The sequence below is a fragment of the Grus americana genome, chromosome 16 (assembly GCF_028858705.1).
Source record: "Grus americana isolate bGruAme1 chromosome 16, bGruAme1.mat, whole genome shotgun sequence".
Classification (NCBI taxonomy): domain Eukaryota; kingdom Metazoa; phylum Chordata; class Aves; order Gruiformes; family Gruidae; genus Grus; species Grus americana.
The window spans coordinates 17710078-17737337 of record NC_072867.1 but is presented as its reverse complement, the minus strand read 5'-3'; the positions used below and the strand labels follow the sequence as shown (position 1 = coordinate 17737337).

The 27260-nt window shown below is 39.5% G+C and overlaps 2 protein-coding genes across 15 annotated transcripts; one reads left to right on the top strand and one right to left on the bottom strand.

Moving 5' to 3' along the window:
- Window positions 1-4539: 4539 nt before the first annotated feature.
- CCDC117 (coiled-coil domain containing 117) lies at window positions 4540-11943 on the bottom strand. Of its 3 annotated transcripts, none has more exons than XM_054843964.1 (6): window positions 11834-11943; window positions 11127-11485; window positions 10359-10409; window positions 9753-9986; window positions 8154-8291; window positions 4540-7607 (listed from the first exon to the last, which is right to left on the bottom strand). In XM_054843964.1, the coding sequence occupies exons 1-6, from the start codon at window positions 11927-11929 to the stop codon at window positions 7355-7357; spliced, it is 1131 nt and encodes a 376-aa protein (XP_054699939.1). In that variant the 5' UTR covers window positions 11930-11943; the 3' UTR covers window positions 4540-7354. The 3 variants fall into 3 exon arrangements, with proteins under 3 accessions (XP_054699939.1, XP_054699938.1, XP_054699940.1); XM_054843963.1 differs by having other exon boundaries at window positions 11127-11488; window positions 11834-11929; XM_054843965.1 differs by lacking the exon at window positions 8154-8291 and having other exon boundaries at window positions 11127-11488; window positions 11834-11929.
- A 35-nt stretch (window positions 11944-11978) lies between these two features.
- LOC129213602 (solute carrier family 2, facilitated glucose transporter member 11-like) lies at window positions 11979-27233 on the top strand. 12 transcript variants are annotated; one of them, XM_054843951.1, is made up of 13 exons: window positions 11982-12757; window positions 13083-13176; window positions 14700-14798; window positions 16416-16576; window positions 17209-17333; window positions 17599-17728; window positions 18983-19131; window positions 22437-22624; window positions 23112-23222; window positions 23333-23434; window positions 24979-25054; window positions 25321-25448; window positions 26388-27233. In XM_054843951.1, the coding sequence occupies exons 2-13, from the start codon at window positions 13117-13119 to the stop codon at window positions 26589-26591; spliced, it is 1533 nt and encodes a 510-aa protein (XP_054699926.1). In that variant the 5' UTR covers window positions 11982-12757; window positions 13083-13116; the 3' UTR covers window positions 26592-27233. The 12 variants fall into 12 exon arrangements, with proteins under 12 accessions (XP_054699930.1, XP_054699935.1, XP_054699926.1 ...); XM_054843952.1 differs by lacking the exon at window positions 13083-13176; XM_054843950.1 differs by having other exon boundaries at window positions 11982-13176.
- Window positions 27234-27260: the final 27 nt, after the last annotated feature.

Here is a 27260-nt window from a genome sequence, read left to right as displayed (position 1 = left end):
AGCAGAAATAATGTAAGGAAGAAGTTTCATTTCTTTAAAACTCAGCTCTACGTTTTCTAGCCTAGAAGTCAAAAGACATAGTTTACAGGAATAAGTATGCAGTAGTTGAAAGTAGCACCTGTAAAAGGACTGATACTTCATATAGTTAGGGCTAGAGAAAGATTGAGACTAGCACATCGAAGATGTGCAGCCCACCCTGCTGTTCTTGTGGCTGTTTTTCCTGTTCTCACAGACAACATCTGGCTTCTAAAAGGTAGTGCAATAGAAGACTAAACATAGTAATTGATAGAACTGTGTCTCTGTTTGGTGCTGCAGTACTTCCAGGCAATGTGTGTGTGCTTGCATATTTGATGTTCAGAAATGAGTCACTGTAGATGTAGCCTGTTCCTGTATGAGGGTCTTGCTTATTTTTGCTTCCTCAGGAGCTGATGCCAATTGTAGATCAAGTGGAATTTTTGGTGATATACAGTATGTCCCTTAAGATATCTCAGGCTATCAAGGATGTTTCTCAGTCCAGTTTCACTTGTGTGATATTTAGCATTAGAATTGCATTTTCTGTGCACCTAGACAAGCTACTGTGACTAATAAAAGCACTTTTTAAGCATGACAACTGATAACCAACCATTTTAATAGCTACTGAAAGTAAGGCCTTTGCCAAAAGAAAATCAACGAATTCATGAAATGAACTATATAAAGTTAATACTTTTGCTACCTGAACATCTTTTTTTAATATTTCCTCCCTTATTAGGGTATTTGTGAAGAGTATGAACAGAGGTAAGAGGGCTTGTCATATATTATGGGTTGATTTAAATGTAGTTTCTGCCACTAAAAATACTGTAAGGGCAAGTCTCTGTTGTTTTGAGTTAGTTGTGTTTTTGCTTAACTAAGGCAGCAGGAAATGGTGGCACAGCAAAAAGGCTTCACTGAGCATTGAGGAACCTGCCTGGAAAACCTGAATATCCATCTGTGCCTTTTCCCTCCCACCCAACCCTCCCTGGTTTCTGTTTGGGCTATCTTCACCAAAAAAAAATGTGTCCAGCCTTTACGTTTAAAGATGTAGAAATCCTCTCATTTCCTTAAGAAATTTGAGGGGGGAAAGGCGACCCAAAATCAAAGGAAGTGAAGAGTAGCTTAAAGCTCACAGGCTGTAACACCTGATACCTGTGGAATGCTTCCCCCCCCCAATGCTTAAGGCAGGGGTTTTTTGGGTTTTTTAATGCTAGCTCAGGTTAAGACATAGCAACATTAACTGACAGGATGAGGAAGACTGGCGGTAAAGAGTTAATGTGAACTCTTTTGGCAAATTGCTTGAGAGATAAACTTCTTATACTGGTTGCAACAGATTTCTTGGGGAAAGCGTGACCTTTGTTTTCAATGAATAAGGAAGAAATTTGATTCTTACACTTAGCTTTTGATGCACCATTATGAACGCACTGCCCAGTATCATATACACATCATAATAACAATCCAAGGACTCAACAAGAGTCATTCAGCTCAAACTAAGACCAAATTAGAGGGGCACAGAAAAACAGCTGCCTTTACAAAACAAGCAAACCCCCAAACAAAAAAACCGGAACAACTGGAAAAGCTGTCTAGGCAGCAAATGGCTGTAGGCAACTCTCTAAGCTGTTGTGTTTTTCTTTAAGACAAAGTTGGTGGAAAAACCAAGGGACCTGCTACCACTGACATGTCTGACAGACAACAGACATTAAAGTCTAACAGCTGTACATGAATGGTACATTGAGAGATATACGAATACATACAAGGCATAGCCATCCTAAGGAAAAAAAAAAATCCTGTACCAATTATCAGCCTTGCCTGTGCCTAAGCTGTAAGCAAGATAACCACCAGAAAATCCAACAGACAACATTCAGAATAATAAAGAAAAAAAAAAAAAGGTCTCTACTGCATATTACTCTGCTTTGTTCTTAAGCCAGCCAAACTACAGTTTGCAGCTGCTGGGCAAGCTTCTATGCCAGTTATTCTGAGCCAGTGGTGTAAGAAAGATCAGTGCTCAACTTTGAGATTCATCATAGCAGACAGTGGTGGTGGTTTGAACCAGCATCTTAAGTATAGTGTGATAGCTATGCAGGTAAGCTTTTTTTGGTCTCCTGTAACCTGAGTTCCATTTACGAAGCAAAGGCTGCTACTTCAGCAGGGAGAGAAAGCAGCGGTGGCGCAGATCCCCTTTTCTCCAACATTATTGCAGCAGCTGCCAATTGCCACTTTGCAGTAGAGCACTGCAATCCTCAGGCTCATCCTTGTGCTACCACAGATAGAACAAGGCAAAAGGATGAGTGGACAGGGTGAGTGGCATGCAGCAGAAAGCTACTGTCTTCTGCTCAAGGAGTAACTCCACTGCAGCATGTCCTGCTGCTGCCCTTGCATGCAGGAAAAGCACTTCTTTTTGTCCTATGGCCCAAAACACCTCGATGTGGGGACTGAAGCCCTTCACTGGTGCTGCATCTCTGTCCCTCTCCTCTCTCCTGCAACAGGCTGCTCTGAAAGGCAGGAAGACCTAAAATTTTGCCACTCCTCTGCCTTCCTCCAAAGCTGCCTGCATGACATGGATTTTTCTACCCAAGCAGCTCGTCTCAGTGCCTGTAGCCACCACCCAGCCCCGTCTGTTCTGGAGGGTGAGGCCTGTGCTGTTTGGCTGTTGCAGCACCATTTGTGAACGTGTATTGGATAAATTGTGAAGGTGATGTGAGATGAAGTGAAATAAATAATCCTCAACACCACCTATTGAAAACTGCTTCTATACTCTGATTATTGAGTAACTTCCCAGGTGTGATTCACCAATTCAAATGCCAGCAACACTGCCACCCCGTGACCTTGTGTAGCTTGGTGTGCGTGGACAGCTACTGCCCACTTCCAGTAATGCATCATTTAACTTCCCTCACAGCTGAACACATTTTGTGTCTCAATGAGCAACAAATTTGTAATGTCTAAAAATGTGTTACAGTCACATTTCCATCATATTTGGAAGTAGACTCTAATAGGTTCACACCCAAACCTTGTTAAGCACAGTAGACAAAAAAAATGTTCGATGAAGTAGTATTTACACTATTTTGCTTCCCTTTTTCAACTTTGCAGATACAGATGTTTCCTAGCGTGCTTTATCCTCACTTACTGGCAGCATTAGGTAACAAGACAAGCTGCTAATATTTATTGAGATCTCTGCCACTAAAAGCACACAAATAATTCTTGTTGGTTATCTGGAAGCCTAATAGCATTCAGAATTTCTATTAGCGCTAATATTTTTTACTAGAATCAAGTCCACTAAGTGCTACCAAGGCAGGATGAGGGTTTGTTGGGTTGTTTTTTTTTTTTTTTTTTAATATGTATATTTATATAGTATATCAGCATCCACAGATTAAAGTGTGAGAATTTAAACTGTCAGCAGAGGATCTTTATCTGAGATGTTCCTGTAGGTGAGAGATGCTAAGTTAAACTAAACCCAGGCAAAGCTGGGGCAGCATAGGGAAGAGTAGCACACGTGTAGAGCTGTCACCTTTGCAGTATGTTTCCTTAAGACGACTGCTTTCAGATTGCTCTAACTTCTGTTTTGAAGTTCTGCTTGCCTCACAAGCAGCACGGATACAGACCCAGTGGTTCACATGTATGTTACATCTGCATTTGATTAAATAAATCATCTGTGATGGAAGCCACACATCTGCTCTAGCTAACTGATACACGACACTCAGGCTCTGTAACAATTACAAGTCCAGTTCCAAGTCCATGCCAAAATAAATTCTGTCCCTCTCTGCAGGGTTGTCTCTGTAACCGAGATACTCCTCCCACCTCTGCAATCTCCCAGCCACATCCCCAAGGAGACTCTCAGCCAGCCAGGAGAGCCTCACACAATCCTAACTGGGTTGGGGTTTATGCTATTCTTTTCCTCTCGCCCACTCTGCACAGGAGAAGTATTTAAGACTTGTCTAAATCCACGGTACAATTTAAGCAAGTCAATGTTTGACTTGGCCTAGAAACCTCATTTTTTAATATAAAACCGAAGTGCTCTTTTCCCCTCATTTTGAAAGCAAAGGTAATACTGGTCTAGCACACCCATCTTTATCCTTCAGCTGCTTGAAAAACTTGAACAGAAGATGCTAAACAAAAGAGCAAAGTGTTACATTCCAATAAAAGAATTATTAATTTTTGAATTGGTTTTAAAACTCTCATCAAACATTTCTTGATTTTATACAGAACTAAGCAAGCTAGGCATTCTCAATTTTAGTCTGAAGTAAACTGAAAGATCTGAAAACATAAGCTGTAGCAACGCCTTTCGGTACTCCTTTGCTTTGTTAGACACCTTCGGGTCACGACAGATTTACAGCAACTCTTCCTTTCTGGCAGCTTCAGTTTTGTTCTACCCTGCTGTTGTCCCCCCCTGCCCTGTTGAACACCATGGAAGAGAGAAGCAATGCCCTTGGGACTATGTAGTTAGGCCAGAATTTTACCCTCCAGTTGAAGGATTGGACATATGCTCTCAAGATTTTTGCTTTTATTAGGAATGAAACACAGCCATCTAAAAAATATTTTAGAAAATTTATTGAAAACTGACATACAAAGGGTGATTTGGTCCCAAGAGAAGACAGACCAGAATCAGATCTTCCGTATTTCAAAATAAAGTTTTTCCTAATACTGCATCACATTTGCCATCCCACTTGTAAACAGCATTAATAAAAGTCTTTTAAGGAAGCCAACAACAAATGAAACTGTGACAAATACAGAAGTTAGAAAACACCCAGCAGCTTGTTCTCTCTTACCCTCTCCAAAGAATCTTGCTCAGTCCTCCTAGATACTCAATTCCTGCTCTACTCCACTCTTCTTGTCCCCATCAATTTAAGCAATTCGACCCTGTTCTCTCCTATCACAAGGGCAGAAATAAATAATGAAAAAATTAAATGTTTTCTACCAAAGTAAATTTCTTGGACACAGTTTTTTTCCCCCATCTCATGGTTTTTGTCAATAGTCCACCACTATGTTCTTGTTTCAGACGGCAGAATAACAGAGGTCAGTGATGCCATATCAGCATCAAACAATTAAGAGGAAATAAACTCCTCAAAGTCAACCTTTGGTACAAACATAACAGGAAAAAAGTATGCTTAAAAGCCTTCTACAAAAATTTATTCTGCAAATTTGATATGCAATTTGTCATTTTTAAGAGGGAAAACCCTGCATCTAGATTTGACATATTTAGGCCTCCCACAGTTTTCTACATCCTCTGTTGCAATTTTAGTGTTGCTGAGATGGTTTAATCAATTTTTTAATTTTTTTATCTTTTCTTTTCAGTTTATTTAGGATTCAGAGCTATCAGCTAAAACAGTTCCAACCTTGAACTTTCACTATAATCCTGCAAGCTTAAAACTAGGTAATTACTTGGAGGCACACATTTTCTATCCACAGTGACTACAACCTTCTCCAGACTGCACTGCTTTATACTCCAGCAATGTAGCATGTCAAAGGCTGTAGATCTTGAGCACGTTCAGCAGCTTAATAATACGTGAGAAATTTTACACAGTACACGCAAGAGATTTATAGCAGACTTGAAATGAAATTAGACATAATAGCAAGATAAAGCTGCACACATTCTTCAATTTAATAAAAGATCCAGAATAGTAAAGTTATACCCTGGTTTCCAGAGTAATACCTATTCAAATGTTGGAATGTTTTTAGTGAAGCTCTGAAATGTTTTAGCAAAAGACAGCAAATTTCACACAACCTTCAACATGAGCAGCAAGATAGACAGGATTTAACAAATAGAGGTATCTTTTTAACAAAGCTTCTGCTGTCAGCCAAAAGAAAAGAAAGGATGAATGCAAAAAAAGAAGCTTGATTTTAAACTGTTGACTATGGCCTATTGAACAGTAAAAAATATCATCACAAAGATTATTGATTAGCTGTGCAAAGGAAGAGTAGATTTTCTTATGCAAACAGCTGCATTACTGTGTACTTGCTGCTTTATGTTAGCAAAATGTCAAAAAAACTGGGATGCTAAGACTCTGAACAGAACCTAGTACTTGGAAAGGAATTTCTTACGAGAAGCCTCAATTCAAATATCTCTGAGAAAGCTCAAGGACTTAAGTGCAGAAGATTCTCTGCCTTGTTTAAGGGCACAACAACAGAACTGTTGTGTACTGAGGAAAGGTACAAGCAGTAACTCATTGAGGATTCCTTTTCTTACACCCTAAGAAATTCTTTTGGCATACATCTTTATAAGCTATGTGATGTTATGTTAATGGCACATGTTCTGGCTTAAATTTTAAGTCTAGATTCCCTCAGGAAGGAGACAAGTATCTTCTTTACTTCACCACCAATGCCAGCACTTTCAAAGTCTGGGACTTGGTTACAGATGATCATCAGCATTTGACCCTCTTTACGCCAGAAAATCAGCTGCCTGTTATCTGATTTACTTACCATGTTTATCAAAATTAAAGGATGCCATTTATTTAATAAAAGTTACACTGTCTTCAACTGACTTTCCAATTCGATGCATACAAAGAATCACAGTACAATGCAAAATGTGAATCAATTGGCTGAGAACCACTTTTCTCCAGACTTTGCAGCATTTGGGAGGGGGTGGGCATCAAAAACTCATAAACACAATTTAGGAGCCAATGAACCACAGATGACTAAAGTTAGTAGATATCCTGCAAGTTAGTAGCTGGTTTTACTTTCTACAAAGCAAGTGGCTTATGCTCAGCTGTAACATTCCTTCCCTACCACACTGCAGAATGTATGATTTCTGCATTTGAGCTTACATCAAGTACAAACCAGCTACAGACAAAACAGTCACAGATGAAATAGTGTGAAAAGCTGTATTTCCATAGGGATTGCTTTTCAATTTGTGTCTAGACTCTGAAGTACTTCTTCCTTTCCATACCTTTTTTTGTAATTCAAATTAAACTAACTGACCAAGCATAGTATGTGCATCAAAGTCTTAATGGCTCAGTAAGTAAAAGATGTGGCTTAAGCCACAGTTACATCCAATATTTGGATTTTATACTTTACCAAGGACAATTAAGAGGATATTTCACCATTAAGCAAGATGGAAAGCTACTTCCTTGTTCCAAAGGCCTCTGGATTACCTTCTCAGTAAAACCAAGAATATTTAACAGACCGGAGTACAGAAATCTTGGGGTTTTGTTTTTTGGTTTGGGTTTTTGGTTTTTTTTCAGTTTCCTTAAGTTGTGTCTGGCCAATCCATGTTCTTATGATTGTTAGTAGGAAAAACAAAAACAAATAATAAAACTTCAGATCCACACATCAAACCAGAAAGAAAGAGGGAATCAAAAAACAGCAACAAAAAACATCAGAAGCTCACCACTTCCAGTCTAAAATCTGGCATCTACAACTCCATTTCTTCTTCTGCACACCCAGAGATTCCCAAAATAGCATATGGATCTGGAGACATGGCAGTCTGTTGTGATTCAGGGAATGTTGCAGTCTGTGGGTCAAAAGCAGCTCTTGGTGCTGACTGCTTAGCTTGACACCCTTCTGTACTCTGCTGCTTGAAGTTCTTAACAGAAACAGACTTCAGTTTATCTGTGAGAAATTCAGGAAGAGGTTTCCAAAGCACCAGCTCCATAGAAGGACGGCTCCTAGAAGGGATGGAGTCTCAGTTAAATTTAAGTTCTCCTATCACAACTACTAAATGCAGAAGACCAGTGAGTATCTTCATCCTTTGTGCTAGCCTGGAACTATATTCCAGAATCCATATACCTTTTCTTTTTTTTTTTTCCCCCTATTAAATTTCCTCTTCCTTAAGTAGTTCCATTACTTCTAGTTCTGACCCTGTATTTTCTTTCTTTTCTTTTGCACCAAACTTGACCACTGTCGGTCACACTTGAGGACCACCTTCTTTTGGAAACTCACATACATAAAAATCAAGATATAATGGTCTATTCAACAAATTTCAGTCTGTACAAATGAGGAGTATAAAACAGACAGCTTGATGACCACTATAGTTACACTTACTTCTCTTTTACATTAGGATAGTTTTTCCTATTTTTGACCAGATGAATGGTCTGTTATACAATGTTGGCTGCATCATGCAGTAATTAAGGACATCTCCACAACAAGAGACTGGGTCTCTTTTCATTTGCATGTGTTAGCTACATAGCACCATGATTTCCTCCAGAACTTACATAGATTCTATTATTTTCTTTGTCAGGACTTCACCAAAATCCCTCTTCATCCCTTTTTTAAGGGTATCTGACAGGATAAGAGTGGGCAGATTGCTAACATTTCCATCAGCATGAACTTCCTCATCTTCATCAATTATCCTAGGAATGGAGGGGGAAGAGGGAGATAAACACTATTGAGCATACTGTTAACAGGCACATCCACTGCAGACTACAGTTATATCTACGTGCACTGCATTGTACAGTGTAGATATCTGACCTAGGCTGGGTACCAGAAGCAGCGGGGCCATGTTAACATGAGTCTCTCTTGGGCCAATATACCCTAAGAATGACTGTTACCATAGAAGCCGCTTCAGCAGCTATGCCACTTCTGGTACCTGAGCTAGCTTTGTTATCCCTGCATTGTCCAGTAGCGTGCAGTGCAGACATACACTAAGAGAAAATAAATAAATTCACTTCAGGGGAAAGTGTATGGTTCAGTCACATTACAGGAGTGAGTCTCAGTTATGCAGTAGCTTTGCCTGCTCAATTCCCCATATCTTAACTTCAAGAATTACTGAAAATCTACTGAATACAGTTCTTAACCTTTAAGGACGTTGCACCAATTTCTCAGAGATTAAAACAGCACAAAAAGTTGAAGCATTTAGAACAAACTGGAGGTATCTCCTTCGGTTTTGGTAAGCCTTTTAAAGAAAATTTAGCAGAGTAGCTGGGAGGGATGGGGAACAATCCTCTGAGAAGTCCAAAGCAGACTTTGTAATGCAGAAATAGCCAGATAATAAAGATATATAGCACTACTCTGATTTACCCATGAAAAAAAGTAATAATTAAAAAAAAGTAATCTAACAGTACCTTGCTTCCCTTCACGCATCATCTATGGAGTAATCATCTAAAAAAAAATCTTGTTGTATAATTTATATAACTTTTGGCTTTTCTAACAACTGTGTGCAGTGGTCATTTTAGATATTTGGGAATACTAGCTCAACTGCAATCAACTGATATATACACATGACGTTCCCAGAAGTCTTTCAAAGGCAAGAATGCACGGTACATTTATTAAATGATTGCAATAGCCTGCCCATAGCCATCCCATTACCCCAATATCAAGCCACCTGGTATTTAACAGCAAGATGAACCTCAGTCTTATTGCATATGTGCAGAGATCTCTCTGTGGTTCATGCTATTCTCTATACTGACAAATTCAAATCTACCTTGAGCATTTAGAAGTATTAATCACAGAACAAGCTGCAAGCGGTTGAAAAAAGCTGAGCTCAAGTCTGACCAGATAACATCAGTTAAAATTTGAGCTCTGGACACTCACAAAAGAGTATAAAACCTCATCGTGGTACAGTGATGCTGCACAATGATTGTTAAAAGGTGGTTATTTATTCAGCATCTCTTGCTCTAGCACTCAATTTCAGATCATAGTATCAGCCCCAAGACTCAGGACCATAGGTAGCCTAAAAAGAAATCACTTGAACAGAAGGTTCATCTCAGACTTACAGTAGTGTGATCACACTGCTAAGTGCTAGATATAACCCTTAATGCCCACCAAAAAAGGGAAAGCTCAGCAAAGCCAGTCTACTCAATCCCTGCATTTACCTGTCCTCAATTTCCTGAAGCTTCCTGCGAGCAACCTCGCATTGCTGTTCCCCCATTGTCTGATCCATTTCTTCACAGGGAATTTCTAACATGGCAGTTTCAGGACCGCTGCCATCACACTGACTTGCTACCTCCCCAGCTGCCTGCTGACCTGCACAGAGAATCCATTCTTCAGTGTTGGGATTCAAAGGGCAATTTTTGGCTCCTGTCAGTCTCTTCTTCCTCACAGGACAACTAAGAAACAAAATAAGTTTACAATTGTCAAAAGAGAAATGTGGCATTCTACAGGAAAAAAACGTTATAGACAGTCACATAAATTTCAACAGATTTGACATACTATGGGAACAAAACCTCCACAGAATAAATAAATCCACATTGTTCTTATTAAAATGTGAGTACCCATGCAAGTAAAATCAGTTCTACAGAATTAGTTACGTAACTGAAATGGATTTGGGCTTATGTGCAATTCAGGGGAAGAGTTCCAAATGGAAACAACAACAGAATTTCCCTTCCTGTGTATGTTGTAGGTGAGATGTACTCAAATCTTTATAGAAAACAAAAAACAAATTTAGATTTTTCAGGCTATAAAAGACAAATTTAATTTACCCTTCTGCCTCTTCCTCTAGCTTATGCTTCTTTCCACAGCGAACAGAGACACTGCAAAAGAAAAACAAATGGTTGTTTAGCTTCTAATTATATCTCCCAGTGACAATAAAATTTTCAAACAGTATTTTCCTCCCTTTTAAAATTTCACTTCCAGCGAAGAGCAACAGTCGCAGTCACCAGCTGTGAAGGGAGTGGAAGTTTTGGAAAATAAACGACCACTTTGTTCCAAAGAAAGTTAAAGAAGGAATTAGTCAGTTCTCCAAGCAGAATTCCATGCTAATTTCTCCTTCTTTACGTTATTTATTTTTTCCACAAGGGGCAAGACCAATTTTTGCTAAAATTCAAATTCTTGAAGAAGCAACACGTGATCCAACTTCAGTCTCTTAATACACTGTCTCACAACTTGATATACTCAAATTAAATATGACTGAACAACATTTTATGGAATAATTTAAGTTTATTGTGCTCACGTATGAGAACGAGCAAGTTGAAAAAAAAGTAAAACAAAGTACATGAGCTTAAAAGCATGTTACAACATTGGTAAACTTCATCCTATTTGTTTCCTTTTAGAAGGCTCCTTCACCACCACCCCCCCAAACTTCAGAGTTGTAAGACAAACACAATTCAATTCTAACACTGCAGAAGCAAAACACTACTAGACGAAAACAAGTTATAACCTGTCTTGAAAAGAAAACTTATTTCACACGGCCAGTGCAGCTGAGAAACACGTTCCTTCCCTGTTCCGGCGGTAACTGGTTTTGCACTTACTGGCTGTGACCCTGCGGCTGGTGCAGGCCTTGCGGGTGGGCCGCGCTTGTGAACGAGCCCACCGGGGGGACCGTCAAGCCCTCGTTGTAACTCCCAAGCGCAGCCAGAGAGGCAACGTCGAAGCTGCTTTGCAGATACAGGCCGGAGGAACCGCCGCCATCGGCACCATCGTTTCCGTTCCCTGCCATTATCATCATGGGTGGCTGGAGACGGTCGTGGCCGACGGCTCCGGGCTGTGGATCGTCCCGCACGACTGCCGGCGGGCCGTGGCGGTCAGGGGCAGCGGCCGGAGCCTGGGGAAACTCCACGGCAGGACCCGCCGGGATGCCCTGACAGGATCTGCCCAGCGCTGCCATTTCCTGCTGCCGGGGAGAAAGAGGGCATCAACGCCGCCCGTCTGCACCCCCTCGAGGGGGCCGACGCCGACGCCGGCTGCTGCCGTGCTACGGGACGCCCCGAGACCCCGGCCCCGGGCCGCCCTCCCTCCCTCCCGCTGCTGCCGCCGGCCCGGCCTGAGGCGCTCCCGCCGGAGACCCGCGCTGAACAGCGCTGGCGAGCGCCGCGGCGGCGCAGGTGAGCCGGCCCAGTGGCACCGCTGGCCGCCTCGGGCACCATCGGGGCCCGGCCCGCCCCGGCACAACAGCAGGCAACAGCTGCCCGCCCCGGCTCGCTCGCTCGCCCGCCCGCCCGCGCCGCGGAGCGCTCACCGCCGGGCCGGGCCGGGCCCGGAGCTGGACGACACCGCCAAAGCCCAAGTCCTTTCCAGGCCTTTCGCCACGCTTGGAGGAGGCGGGCGCGGGCATTATGGGTGTTGTAGTCCCGGGCCGTGGCGGCCCGCGGGGCGTGGCGGGAGCTGTAGTCCCGGGTGGCGGCGGCCCAGGGGGTGTGAAGTCCTCGCCCGCCCCGCGGCCGTGCTATGGCGGCCATGGGGCAGCACGGACCCCCAGGGCCAGGCAAGGCACGGCTGTCCCCGCCGGGAACGGGAGGCCCCAGCCCTCTCCGGCAGCGGCAAAGCTCCGGTTCCCGAGGGAGCGTCGAGACAGACCCGCTTTTGTCTGCGGCCTGGCGTAATCTCCGCGGACGGCAGCCAGAGCCGCCGGGCTGGGGCGGGCCGCCCGCGGAGCAGCCAAATCCCAATCAGATGAGGAGCTCGGTCTGCAGCTTTGCCCCGCTCTGTGGGCTGTAGCCGTGGGGAAGCAGCGAGCAAGTGCTGCAGTCGTGAGCTGTCGGGAGGTATGACACCAAAGCGCAAGGTAATCGCCCTGTCGTTTGATTTAGTAGCTGAAAGCTACGGCTCGCGCGTGACTAACGTGTGTGTTTTCTGCTCTGACTTAAAAGAAGAAGGTGCATGTGCCGTGGTATTAAACATGGGAAAGCTCCCCGTAGCTACTGTAAGGCTTTATGAAAGTTGGACGTTTCTGTCATAAAAAAGGCGTGAACCATTGAGAAGAATCCCAATGGCTAGAGATGGAAGACGAAAATCTGTGTTTGAATACAATAATAACTTAATTTCTTTGGCACCTTTTATTCCTGTAGTGTAGTTTACTAAATTTTGCAAAGGAAATCAAATTCAGCCCATACTAAGAATGGAGTACCAGCCCCTGCTGAGAGGGTCTAGCACGCACAGCAAGGTAAGCAGAACTGTCTTGGCCTCTGAAGATGGATCCTGCAGAGAGTTTGTAGCTTTAACAGTGATGCACAAATGTGAAATTCTCTGATGGTTTCATGTTTACTTTTAAATAAAAATACATTAGATTGTAAAGTTTTGTATTTTCCTTAGCTAGCAGTGTCATAAAATGGAAGCTGTAAAAACACATTTTCTGATTCTTATGTTTTACATTGAATGTAAATTGAATTTTGTTTGTGGCATGTTTCTGAAATGAGGTGAAAGTCCTTACAAACTGTCAGGAGTTAAGTAGCTTACAGAGCATATAAGGCTGTTGTCTGTGCTCTAAGAAATCAGGGCCCAAACTCCAATGTGACACAACACATGAATGTAATGAGCAGTCTGATTTGGGCAGGAAGAAGAATGGAGCTCTCACAACAAAATGTAAGTTACGTGATGTATGTTAATGATTCTGTGGGGTTTTTTGTTAGTTTGTTTTCTGTCTCGTCTAGATTCTAGGTTGTACCCATGAGACACACAAAATACCTTGACAGTATTTGGTTAATAGGAAGGTCTGAGTGTGCGGTGCCTATATTTACCACCTCTACATTTATTTTTACTACTGTACTCACTACAGCCCTTATTTATTACTCTTAATTCATTGCTTTGCATTCAGAGAAACACTTTTTATTCTCAGGAAACCGCAAGAAACTATTAATTGGATTTTAATAAGATCAATTTCAACTTCTTCTGAATTTCAGTCCTGAATGAAGTAGGTTTTTATGAGTTATCTTCAGGAAAGACACAGCTCTTTCAGAATACAGTATAGCACCTGGAATAACTCAATATTTATGGGAAATGGTCCAAGAATGAGAATGATGAAGAACTAGTCTATATACCTTACAATGAGAAATTAAGGGAGTACCAGCTTATCAAAAAAATTATGTACAGTCTTTATGAAGGAAGAGGAAATTTGATCACAGAAGTGCCTTTAATATAGGAGATATTCTTGTGTACAGCTGAAGTTAGACAAAAAGATACTATGAGATGAAATTAGGACCTGATTTTTAATGAAAGGGTTGTTAAACATTTCAACTGGATGTTAGTTTTAGTATCGTATTCAATAAAAAGGAGAGTCAAGAAACATCACATCCGAAAACCAGATACTGTATAAACCTCTCGAGGTCTTCTCTCACCCAGAGGCCTCATCCAAAGTATAATGTTTTATGACCAATTAGACTCTCTAGAGATTAGAATGTATCATAATGGTGGCTTCTATTGACCTTAAAACCTATGAGTCTGTGAAGATATTAATTTAGTTCCTAAATACTGATTTAGGATTGTAACTAGGTAATATTGAAAAATTAAAAAATATATGCTAATAAACTTTAGATTGAATACCATTATCAGTGAACAATATGTTGTGATTTAAGATACTGAGGTTTACCACCTGCTAACTTGCAGACATCCAGTAATCAACTTAGGGACTTGCTCAGGGAAATAAAATAATTGTTATTTCTCACATCTCAGATGAAATGTGAGTCATAGAAATTGGGATTTGGTTAATTCTTATACTGAGTCATTGTGCCTCTAACACCAAACATAAACAGTCCTAACATTCTTTCATAAAAAATAGGCACCGTGAGCAGTGTGGTTCATGCAAAAAGCACTTACACAGTTCAGTAAATATGCCATCAGCAGTGCAATGGTTGTGTTGCCCACACTTAATCGGTATACTTAGAATTGTTGCATCTCTGAAAGATGTTACTGATTGTGGCCAAAGCCAGGGTGAAATGTTTCTCCGGCTGCAGGTGTTTGAGAGTTTATGTAGTTTTCTAAACAAATACTTTCACTGTTCAAAACTAAATGCATGATATATTTCACTGTGATTTTCTCCTAGATATTACATGCCTGTGGGTTTGAGGCCCTATCTCTTTTCATGCCTATTACTCTTTTCTGTTCTCTAGTTACCCAGCTGGACCTTGTTTCTGGCTGTTTGTGCTGTTGGAATTGGAGGGACCTTTCAGTATGGGTATAATGTTTCCATTATCAATGCACCCACCCAGGTAAAACATTGTCTCTTGTTTTACAGTAATGGAGGTATCCTGTCTAACTGGCCGAGAGGCCAAATGCACTTTTACTGCCATCGCAGCAGGAATCAAGGCAGGCTTCCTCTCCTATGAAGGATTCTTGTTGATTTCCAGAATGGTTTCATGTGGATTTGTTTTTGAGTACCTCCCATCAGAGGTATTCTGTGTCAGATAAAAGTGCCAAATATGCCATGTAAATACTCTGTTAAAGTCTGGTTTAGAAGGATTAACTGAATGAATAAGTAACATCTTCCAGTTATGCTTTTGGCTAAAATTGCCAAGAACATTAAGAATGGAATGGAACATTTTCAGTTGGAAGGGACCTGCAATGGTCATCTAGTCTAACTGCCTGACTGCTTCAGGGCTGACCAAAAGTTAAAGCCTGCTATTGAGGGCATTGCCCAAATGCCTCTTAAACACTGACGGGGCTTGGGGCATCAACCACCTCTCCGGGAAGCCTGTTCCAGGGTTTGAACACCCTTTCTTTAAAATGTCACCACCACTTCTCCTAATGTCAAGTTTAAACCTCCCCTGATACAGGTTTGAACTATTGCCGTGTGTCCTATCACTGGATAACAGGAAGAAAGGATAGTTGCAGTTGTCCATCGCAAGGCAGCTTACCAAGAAGGATCTTCACTTAGCCAAAAAGTTGCATCTCTAGTGTCTGAGTATCTCATAGGTATTTTTACCTACTTGTTACTTTTGCATTCATTGCCATGCCCTTGAGGATTCTGCATATTTTGTGGATGACTCGAGGATCTGAGCAAATGGTCTTGTGAAAGTAATGGGTATCATTTTCTGCTGTCAGCTGATTTATTTTCTTGTGAAACTGTGAAGACTCTATTTGCTACAACATTATATGCTTTTTACAAAGGTTAAAATAAGCTGTTTGTGAGTGAACATGTAATATGCTGGAAACAGAGGGAGAGTTCAGGAAGTTCATTCTTCTGTTAAGTCATTGTTTGCTGGCTAAGAACAAGAGCCTGTGATTACAGATATATGTCAGTTCAAGAGTTTCTAAAGACATGTTTTAGGAAACCAACCATTTGGAATAACAGTTTAAAAGTTCGTCAATACTGTAAGAAAGGCAGAGGAATATTAGAGTTGCGGAAAGGGATTTTACTATGAATTGTAGGATTACACTAAGGCAGGAAGATTTAAACCAAGTGCCAGAATCAGTCTCCTGACATTAAAATTTGTTAGGTTACATGAGACCTCTGTGCTCTGAGATGTTCCTAAAAAACAGTAGGACCTACCCATCCCCCCTGTCCCCCCCTTCATTCAGGAGGACCTCAAAGCTCTTTCGTAGCAGTATATGGAAAGGTGGCTTTTCCTCTAGTGGAATACAGCCTCTCCTGAGATATAGTACAAAAGCAAAGCTGCTCAGCAGTCTTTTAGATGTATGGGGAGTAGGAAATGGTATTGTGGTCAAGGAAGATTCTGCTAGTCATTGGTGGTTTTAGTATAATACAACTAAGATATCTTTTGTTAGTTCCCAGAATTGTTTTTCAGGATTGAGGTGCAAGTTATTTATAGTCCTGCGCTGTAGGGCTACACACAATGCTATACATTCATAATTCTTTTCTACTGCAGCATATACACAAGTTCTTAAATGAAACCTGGACTAGTCGTTATCACAAGGAACTAAATCCAGATTTGCTGACTTTTCTTTGGTCTGTCATTGCCTCTATATTTTCACTTGGAGGCCTGTGTGGAGCCCTTATTGGAGGCAGCATGGCAATTCGGCTAGGCAGGTGAGTTATAGCAGCAGGCATATAGCAGTATGTTTTCCTTTCCTACTTTCTCACTGGAATATAAAGTAAATAAATGCAAAAAGAGTGTAAGAAAATGTATCTTAGGTGACTATGAATGTTTTTCACTTCAAAGCAGAGTTATTTAGTAGAATTTTACAGTTTGTTCCAATGTAACTTCAGAAGATAAGCCTTGAATTATAGCCTAGAGTCTAGTCTTTCCATTACATTTATTGAAATCTAAGTAGGAGTATGCACGTACTGTATGGTAGGAAACACAGGTCTGCCATCCACATTTGCAGCCTTCATGCCAGTAAGGACATGCTACGCAGTCTGTAACATTTCATGCGTGTTCTGTATAGATATAGCATAAATTAGCAAAACCCCACTCCCACCTTGTCAGGCATTTCTGTCATATTTATGGATTATCCTTATGTTTTCACTTTTTTTTTTTTTTTTAGTATGAGTAAATACTTGTATCAGGTGTCTTGATTTCCAGTGAATAGCACATTTCTTCAGTATAAAGCCCATTTTTTCCATATTATCAGAAAGGAAAACTTTTTTAAAAACGTGTTATTGCAGATTTCTGTAATGGTGTGTTTGGGTTTTTGTTGTTGTTGTTTCCTCCTTTTCAGGAAAGGAGCTCTTTTGATGAATAATATTATAGCAATACTGGCCTGCATTTTAATGGGGATCAGTTTTCCAACAGGATTGTTTGAGTTACTGATCATTGGAAGGTTTTTGATTGGCATAAATTCAGGTGAATGATTTCCTATTCCTACTTTCAATAAACTATGGTGAACGATAAATGATTGTTACTGCTGATTCTTTAGGTATTATGATATGTGTTTGTATGCTGCTTTGTAGATAGGATGACAAAAATGTTCTGTAGTCTAACTTGTAATCTGAAGGCAGCTAAATTAATAGAGAAATTAACCAAATCTGATTTCCTACATGTTTTGGTTTAGTAACTCTTTTCAAAGCAAAATCTATTAATAGGAAAATGTTTTTCCATTTACTTGCAGGTATTGGGATCTGTGTGCAGCCTCTGTATATTGGGGAGATTGCCCCAAAACATCTTAGAGGTGGCATGGCCATGGGCACTTCCATCTTTCTGACTGGGGGGATTCTGACAGGACAAATAATTGGTTTGAGGTTAGAAATGCATTTTTTTTCCTGCCTTGCATTACTCGCATGTAAAAAATTCCAATTCCTTGCAGCTCCCTGCAAAACACTTGTTGTGGCCATTATAGCATTAGTGAATCAACTTCACATGAAGGTCTAACTGTATGAAGAAAACCTGGCTTTTGTCACCTTATTCCTACAACTGCAAACCATCTGTACTGTCTCCCCAGGGAAGTATTCTCAGTTTAGATAGGTCAGCCAGAACAGCATCAGTAAAACAGGTATTGATGCTGAGTTCACGTTTTCTGCCAGTTTCTTGCTGGAGACAGCGTTCATTAGACAGGACTTGAGAGCAAAGGACTCGTAATTCCTGTATTGTAGCACTAATGCTGGTTTTGTCCCTTGTGAGACCAGATGAAGTTGCAAGGCACTTTATCCAGTTGTATCTTAAAAAGTTCTGAGAACGGAGACTGCACAACCTCAAGATGAAAAGCTTCTTTCATGAAGTCTGCTAGAAGCTTTCCACTGCCCTAAGAGCAACTGTTAATACCCTGAGTAACGGCACATTATCTGTTTTTTCTCTGTCCCTCTACCAAAAGCACTTAGACTTCTCTTTCTTTTCCCTTATCACTAGCTGAATTAACTGATTTTGGTAGACACTTCAGGTATGAAGTGCTACAAAATAAAGTAGAATATAAACTTCAGACTGCATACCCTAGGGTCAGTATTTAAGATGCAATACACTTTTTTTAAATATTATTTTAACAAGTTTACATTGCTCACAACACATTATCCTGCTGATTCGAACTGTACCAATTTTAATGGTTCCTTTCTATGTAATACACCTTCTCATTCAATCAACTTTGAATGGGAGGTGGGATCAGATGACTTTCTGAGTTCCTTTCTATCCTAAATTATTGTATGATTCTCAAAGGCAGATGGAAATGCTGCTGCTGCCCTTAAGTTGAAGTCTGTATGCTATTACTTTCCCGCATTGCTAGAAAACACTGCTTTGGCAAACCTGAAAATAATGCTTAGGACCAACACAGCAATAAGCAGCAGTAAAGTAGTGTTGTGTATCTCTTCTTGAGTGAAACCTGATTTCAGAGTGGCTGGAAAATAGTTTCCCAGCCTCTTTCTGCTGAGGTTCACAAGACGTAGGTAACTGTTTAAAAGAGAACTTTTCTCGAAGGACAAACATCTTGCTCCCAAAAGTCTTCTGAATAGTCACCAATAGCTAATTACTTTGGGGTTTTTTTCCTTCTTTTTCCACACCTCTCCCAGGGAGTTATTAGGTGGAGAAACGTATTGGCCTCTGTTGCTATCCAGCAGCTGTTTCCCAGCATTTGCCCAACTTTTATTCCTGCCGTGGTTTCCTGAAAGTCCCAGATACCTTCTTATTGACAGAGGTGATGAGCTGAGCTGTGCCAAAGGTAACATAGAGCATTTATACTTTCTCTGTGTCTTCAGAAGGGTAGAATGAGTATATTTGGCTCCAGATTCTCCTTTTCTCTTTATTAATGCAGCACAGCTACATTGCCTAGTGCTTTTTGGCCCATGTTTCTTCCTCCAGTGAGCTTACATGGAAAAAGGGATTGTGGAACTCAGGAGTTGTCCTGGTTTCAGCTGAGATAGAAAATTAATTTTCTTCATAGTAGCTAGTATGGAGCTATGTTTTGGATTTGTGCTGAAAACAGTGTTGATAATATAGAGATGTTTTTGTTGTTATTGAGCAGTGCTTACCCTGAGTCAAGGCCTTTTCTGCTTCTCACACTGCTCTGCCAGCGGGATGGCTGGGGGTGCACAAGAAGTGGAGGGGACACAGACAGGACAGCTGACCCAAACTGACCAAAGGGATATTCCATACCATATGATGTCATGATCAGCTTATAAGGGGCTGGGAGAAGAGGAAGGATGGGGGTGTGAGGAGTGGCGGCAGTTGGAGTGATGGCGTTTGTCTTCGCAAGTTACTGTTACGTGTGATGGAGCCCTGCTTTCCTGGAGATGAACACCTGCCTGTCCATGGGATGTGGGGAAAGAACTTGTTTTGCTTTGCTTGTGCACGGCTTTTGCTTTATTTATTAAACTGTCTCTATCTCAAGCCATGAATTTTCTCACTTTCACTCTTCTGATTTTCTCCCCCATTCCACCGGGGTGGGGGGCAGGGGGAAGTGGGTGAGCGGCTGCATGGGGCTTAGCTGCCGGTTGGGGCTAAACCACGACAGGAGTCTTTAATGGATTGTGAACAAAACTTCATTATCTCATTTCAAATGTATGTTCATGTTTTGTTACTCTGTAATGAAATCTCTGAAGGTTTAATAATTTTTCTCTTGGATGAAGTAACATACCTGAACTACTTAACCTCTTACTGGACTGTTCATTTCTCAGGTCATGTCACAGATAAGTATTGGTTACATCAGATACTTTCTTCCATTCAGTGATACTGTTGTACTTCTCCTGTAAGAAATAATATAATAAAAAGGAGATAAAAATATAATAAAAGGAGACAGCATAAGTAGGTGAAAAATTAGAGATCTTTTTACTGAAAAAGAGGTGATGTTAAAAAAGTGATTCATTGGCTATTTGAGCAGAAAACTCCTTACCCTGTATTTTCTAAATGTTTAGTTATCTTTTAAATACCTTTTTCCCCCCTGTTATATCAAGTGGGAGAATTATGACAGCTTAAATTTTTCACTTTATTTTGAGGGTCTATGATTTTTCTCCTTTTATTCAAACCCTACTCAAGAAATAACTGCAATGTGATAGCTGTGCAGTACTGCATAAATGAGCAAGTGAAGCCCACGTGCTACAAGAAGGATTCGAAAGACAAAAATGCAGATTAGTTGTGATTTTCTTTCTCCTGAATTTACACAGTTCTCTTTGTACTGCAAGAAGAAACTAAGTATCACAAGAGGTTTTTTTCACAATAGAATGCCAAAAGGAGGCACTGAGGTAGCCATTTGTATCCTCAACATACCATGCATAGCATTTTACTTCCCAGAGGGAGCTGGTGCAATAATAGTTCAAAGAGTAAAGTATTAGTCACTGTAAGTAAGCAGGTCTGATGAATTAATTCAGTTTGAAGGTTTGCTAACTAAATATGAAAAGACCCTCTCTAAAATAATAACTAATGAAATTGAGAGGACAGAAAAACTTAAAATAGATCCCAACGTACAAATCTGAACATGAATAAAATACTCAATCACATATTTTTCAGAAATGTGTTCAGTTTTTCTACTTCTGCCTGGCATGATAATTCTGATGTAGTTCACAGTGACATAAAATGACACTTGTTATCCCTGGATCTTCCATTTAAAATGCTAAATAAAGGGGAGATGAACAAAGGAAGTTTACCTTGTTAGCATTTGATAGGGTTGTATTTAATTCAGTTTTCATTGTATGCATAAATAAAGGAAAAACATTTCTTCATTTGCTTTTCTTCTGTTAATTCTTTTGTAGTGCTGTTGCTGAGCATATGAATTGTCACCTGTCTAGAAAAGATAGATAGAACAGTATATCTTGTGGAAGGATCTTCAACAAAGGAAGAGGCTTAATTCATGAAAGCCTTTAGGCTTGTTAGGAAATAGAAAAGAGGCAGGATTCACAGAGAGAGGTGAAATCTTGTATTATAATGGGTAATTAAAAATAAATGGACAGAAAAGGTATGTTTTTAGATAAAGCCATCTGTTTCTGCAGGCCTGTCTCCTTCCCCCCTCTAAGTTTGTCAGCTGATCTAATAAAAATATCTCTCTGTTTACCTTGCCCCAAAATATTCGTAGACCATCACAGCTGCAAAAGCACAGTAACTACAAGTGACCTATAGAGTTAATTCTGTCTAATTTGGAAGCCATGGACAAGATGACCATAATGTCCCTTTCGGATTATGATCTAGTTTGGGCTTCATTAAATGTAATTTTTTAAATGTAAGTGAAGCTTGCAATCTCCACATCGTATTCAAGTCTTTCCCTCTCTTTTTTTTTTTTTTTAATAATAACAATCATGGATTGTTTTTTTCCAAGAATTGTGGTTGCTCCTGAACTAATACTGAAAAGTGGTTAGAGCTTCAAGGGGGTTACACTGTTAATGATAACAATAGCATTGGAAAGTTTGCTTTCAGGATCATCAAAAGTTCTACTGTTGCCCTTAAGCAGACAAACTGTCACTTATGATATATTTAATCTTGAAGATTTTAGAGGAACTGATGCTATGTACTCTTAAGTTTTAGGACCATCAGTAAAGATTTTAGTCTTGCATCCAAATGACTTCTGATAATACTTGCCTTAGAAGAATTACTTATCATCTTTACTCCAGTTCACTCAATGTGTTCTGCTGGCAAAACTACAGCCAGGGACATAACAAAAGACTTGATATCTGCAGAGAATTTAAGCAAAAGACTTCAGACAGGTTAGAATGTCCTTTAATGAAAAGACTCTTTGGAAGTTTGTGGTTCAGATATAAAACACTTCAAAATATTTTGCTTGGTGAATATTTCAAAGTCAGATATTCCTCTAAAAAAAGCAAAGTAATGCCACTGAAACCTCCAAATCCACCACAGCAAAAAATGTTGGAAAATCAGCAAGCAAAAAACAACTCACAAAACAAATTACTTTTTTCCCAGCTTCCTGAAACAGACTTTTCATATCCTAGCAAAAGCCAGGTAATTATGGAAAGAGATGATTTTCCAAAAGTTGTGGTCAATAGGTAGACGTACGAGAACTTATATTCTTCTTTTTTTTAGCTTTGAAGCGATTTCATGGTTCTTCAGAGTATCAAAGGGAGATGGAAGACATACAGCGGGAACGTTTTGCCTTAGATGGGGAGAAACCCAAGAAGCCCTGGCAATTATTCACCGACCGTGGTGTGAGATGGCAGCTCATTACTGTGATTGTGATGACTATGGGCCAACAGCTCAGTGGGATAAATGCTGTAAGATTTCATACATACAAACAGCTTAAATAATTACTTAATATCCATCTGTTTTTCAACCTTTTATTAACGTGAATGATCCACATAGAGAAGATCAGAGAAATGGGATAACTGAGAATATTTTTATATTATTTCCGCTTCTCTTTTTTTTTTCAATTTTTTTCATTTCTGTGTTTCTGGTATGTAAATTCCTTTAAAGAATGACTTAATACTTGTGTTTACATCTTCTGAAAAACTAAATAACGGTGGATCAGCTTATCCCATTCTGTCTGGTTTAAGAATGTGAAGTATTATAATCAATAAGTTGAATAATTACATTTGCTTTTATGCTAGCAATATATTTACCTAGACATGAATTTAACAGATCCTTCTTGCTGTTTACATCAAATGAATAACTCACAATATAAAATATTCAGCTGTATGTTTAGTATGAACGTGACTTTGTTTCCAGCTGACGATTTAACTACCGGGATTCAATCTGTTGTAGATTTATTTCTATGCAACTTACATTTTTGAACAAGCTGGGATCTCAGCAGAAAAAATCCCCTATGTGACACTTGGCACTGGAGCTTGCGAATGCCTCACAGCCCTCACCTGTGTGAGTAACAATTTATTCTACCTCCTAGCATAAAGAGTAATGATTCTTCTTGAAGAACATTGGTAAACATGAGATCAATATAGTAACAGAAAATGATGTCTTGTCCACAGGGTTTACTGATAGACTACGTGGGAAGAAGATACCTCGTCATTGGGGGTTATCTCCTTATGACCCTTTGGAGCATTGTTTTAACATTCTCTCTGACTTACCAGGTGTAAAGAAGGACTCATTTATATTACATGATAGGACTATAGTGAGTGAAAATCTGTGACTCTCAAAAGAAGCTGGAAGATAAGAGCTGTATGGGTTTAAACAGCAGCATAAAAAATGACAGCAGTTGAAAGATTTGGCCAATTCTGCAGCCATATTTCCCTAAAATAAAAGAATGCTCGCAGCTAAGATTTGAGCATGTATTTGTCTTAAAGCCGCACCTGCATTTAATGCTGTCAAAACTAAGGGATGATGAAACAGCATTTATTCTAGCTTTTGAAGTAATTTTAGGATGAAATACTACATAGTGATGATATTAAGCATCAGGGTCCACTTCAGTCACTTAACTGTAAAGCGAACAATCAAACAAAAAATACTGTAAAGATGCTGAAATTCATAGGACACTTCAACCCATTAAGTGTAAATTCACAAAAACTATTGGAAACTCACTAAAGATATTCACAGTGCCTTAAATTTATCATGCGAAGGCAACATCCTGCCTTGCTTTTTGATGTAGTATAGAGAGATGCATTGTAAATTGTTCTGTATACTGTATCAGCTCAAATAAAGCAGCCCCACAAACCTCCCAAAATGAAGGTTTAGAGGAAATCTACCTCTACATCTGCAGACCATAATATACTAAATATTTAGCGTTGCCTTGGGGTAATCCAAGCAAGACGATGTAGATGTAGCTCCAACAGTGAGCAACTCGATTTAGTCAGTATTTGGTTTCCTGATAAATCTTTATCTGACAAGGGTAGGATTAAAGAGCTGCAATTCTATCCGCACATCAGTTGGCTGATGGAGCTGGCTATAAACAGGAGGATCCTGTGCAGTCATGTTGCAGGTGTGATGTTTGGAGGGACAGCAGAGTTAGGGGCTGCACAGATTGGCAAGCAGGCTGCAGAAGAGGCACCTACAGTAATTTCTGTGGTTGGAGTAGAGTAAGCTGCTAGGCCAGGTAAAAAGTTGAATGAGCCAGCCATTAGGCAGAAGGCCTAGGTTTAATTATTTTATTGTAACTTGTAAACTTCTCGGTTCGCTTTTGAATAATGGGATCTCAAGCTTAGGTTCGGTCTTCCTAATGCACCTAGTTTCATATGTATGTAGTAATCCTAGTGTTTGTTTACTACACTACTGAAATGCATGTATACATAAATAATGTGATTAGAAGTCTGTTCATACTATGCAAGTGCTTAATGACAGCTAACTCGTGGGATCAGTATAAAATACCAAAATAAACACTGACAAAATGTTAAACTAGTAACAACACGTAATTGTATATTCAATATTGGTGTAAATTTTTAGCTTTGGAGGACTAATTGTAAATCTTGACAGAAGTACTAGAGTCCATTTAGTAAAAATTATTAAATGAACAATATTTAATTTCTAATTTATTTAACAGTACTGCTTCAGAGCTGTAAACAGCCATGAATGACTTACTGGTCTTGGTTGCAATAAAATAGCAAAAGGAAATGTAACGGTTAAGCCAAACTTTAAAACTGAATTATCAAAATCTGCACTAAACCACCTCATTCTCTTCCAGGAACTGTACTCATGGGTGCCTTATGTGAGCATGACATCTATATTTGCCTTCATCTTGAGCTTTGGGCTGGGACCAGGTATTACACACTAACGAATGTTCTAAAGCGGTGAAACGTGTCTGGGGCCGGGGGGCAAAGCCAGCAGCTCTGCTGTGTAGGCCAGTAAGTCTTTACTGTAAGGCTGCTGAGGCTCTGGCTAAGGAACGCAAGTGAGCCCGTCTCATCAGAACAGTTCAGTCTCCCATAGCCCAAAACTGAACAACTCAATCTTTCTGGCATTGGAAATACTGCAAGTGGACATTTAGCGTAATAACCTATTCTGTTTCTGAAACTCATTTTCCCAGGTGGCATAACAAATACCCTGACAGCTGAACTATTTATACAGTCTTCACGTCCTGCTGCTTACATGATAGGAGGAACTACTAGTTGGATTAGTTTTTTCACAATTGGAATGCTCTTTCCCTTCATAGTGGTAAGTTTGCATAACGCATTTTCCTAATTGCCTCACCTCCCATTTAATCTTCTCTCAGCTTCCATCAAATTGCTTTTTCTTATACAGTAACACTTGAACACAGGATGCACACTACACCTCAACTGAGTATAACTAGATTCAGTCCCTCTTAAAATATTTTTTAGATATCAACAAGAAATAATAAAACATGAAAAATGACAATTAAAAGGAATGCATGGGAGTAATTTTCATGTTCAGTTTTAAAAAAATGGAGAAGGTATCAAAACTAGAAAAACTTAATCAGATACTGAGATTCAAATAACACATTTCTTATAGTGCCTTATGCTTTTATGTCAAAGTAAAGTAGTAGTACCTGAGGCTAGTGGTTCACATCATCTCTGGGAGCTAGCTAAGCTTACATACAGAGGGTTCTGTGATCAGGAGGATTATTAGGAAAAACAATATAGGCTTTCATTTTAGCTTTGTATTTTCAGTTTTAGCATTTATTCTTGAGAGCAAAACAGGCAGCAACAGCACACAGCAGAGTACCCTGATTTGATAGTCCTTTCTTCTTGGCTGAACTCTGCTTCTCAGTAAGATAGTTGGGTTTTTTAATGTATAGCATTGAAAAATATTAATAAACTTTAAAAAAAAGATAAATCATATAATCTTAAATTATGTGACAGCTAAGTAGCAAATGCTGACTTGTCATTACATTGTGAATTGTTTAGTGTGTATTTTAACAGGGTTTTTTTTTTTTTAATAAAAGACTACCAAATGTATTGCACAACACTTGGTAGCCTTACCTAAAAAAAAATTTAAAAAAAAGTTACATGTAAAGTAAGGATAGGTTGACCATTCTTTTAATAAAAATATCTGAGCAGCCATGTTAGCTTTTTATTTTCCCAAACCCACTGTTATACTTGAAATATGTTGCAATTAAATACATGTTATTTTCAGAATGAACTGAAGCAGTATTGTTTTCTGGTGTTCTTACTGGAGTGCTCCTTAGTTGCTGCTTTCATCTTCCTTGTAATTCCTGAAACAAAAAACAAATCTTTTCTGGAAATCAAAAAGGAATTTCACAAGCTTAATTTTGGAAGAAATACCGAAAAAAAGGACACAGAGCTTTATGAAAGACGACAACTCCGTGATGAATTTTAAAAAAAATTCTGTGTAATTTCACAGCTGTAACAGAACTTTAATGAGAATTATGAACAGCATCTTCTAAATTAGCATTGTAATACCATGAACAGGTAGCTTATTAAATCTTCCTGTATATTTAGAGGAAGTTTAATTAAAGGCAAGTTAATCTTTCTGAAATGCTGTTAAAACATATATTGCTGAAATGTGATTAAAAACATATATAGAAGTTTTGATGTTTAGACACAACTTGATGTTGCAAGGATGCAGAAATACCAGGAGGGTGTTCAATGAATTCCTCCCCCTGGCAGACTTCTTCAGATAATTCAGTAGCTCATCTTTTATTTCTAAGCCTCTTGTTCAGATTTGGGTAGTCAAGCATGTCTTACTGCTTTACTGAATAAGATATTCTGAGGTGTTAAAACCCAAACAAGAACTGACCTACTGAAAAACCAATACTTCAAATATTCTAGTTTATATGTAAATTGGGGTATTTGGTTGCTGTTTTTCACTTAAAAAACTTCTTTGAAAGATTTAAGGACATTCCTCATGTGGTCCTATTACTGTAACTGTACAGCACCTATCTGAATTACTGTTATTTGTAATAAAGTTTATTACAAATACTTGTTTCCTAAAAGGGTACTAATAAAACAGTTTCTGGCATTTGAGTTTGGGTTTATTTTTTTCCCT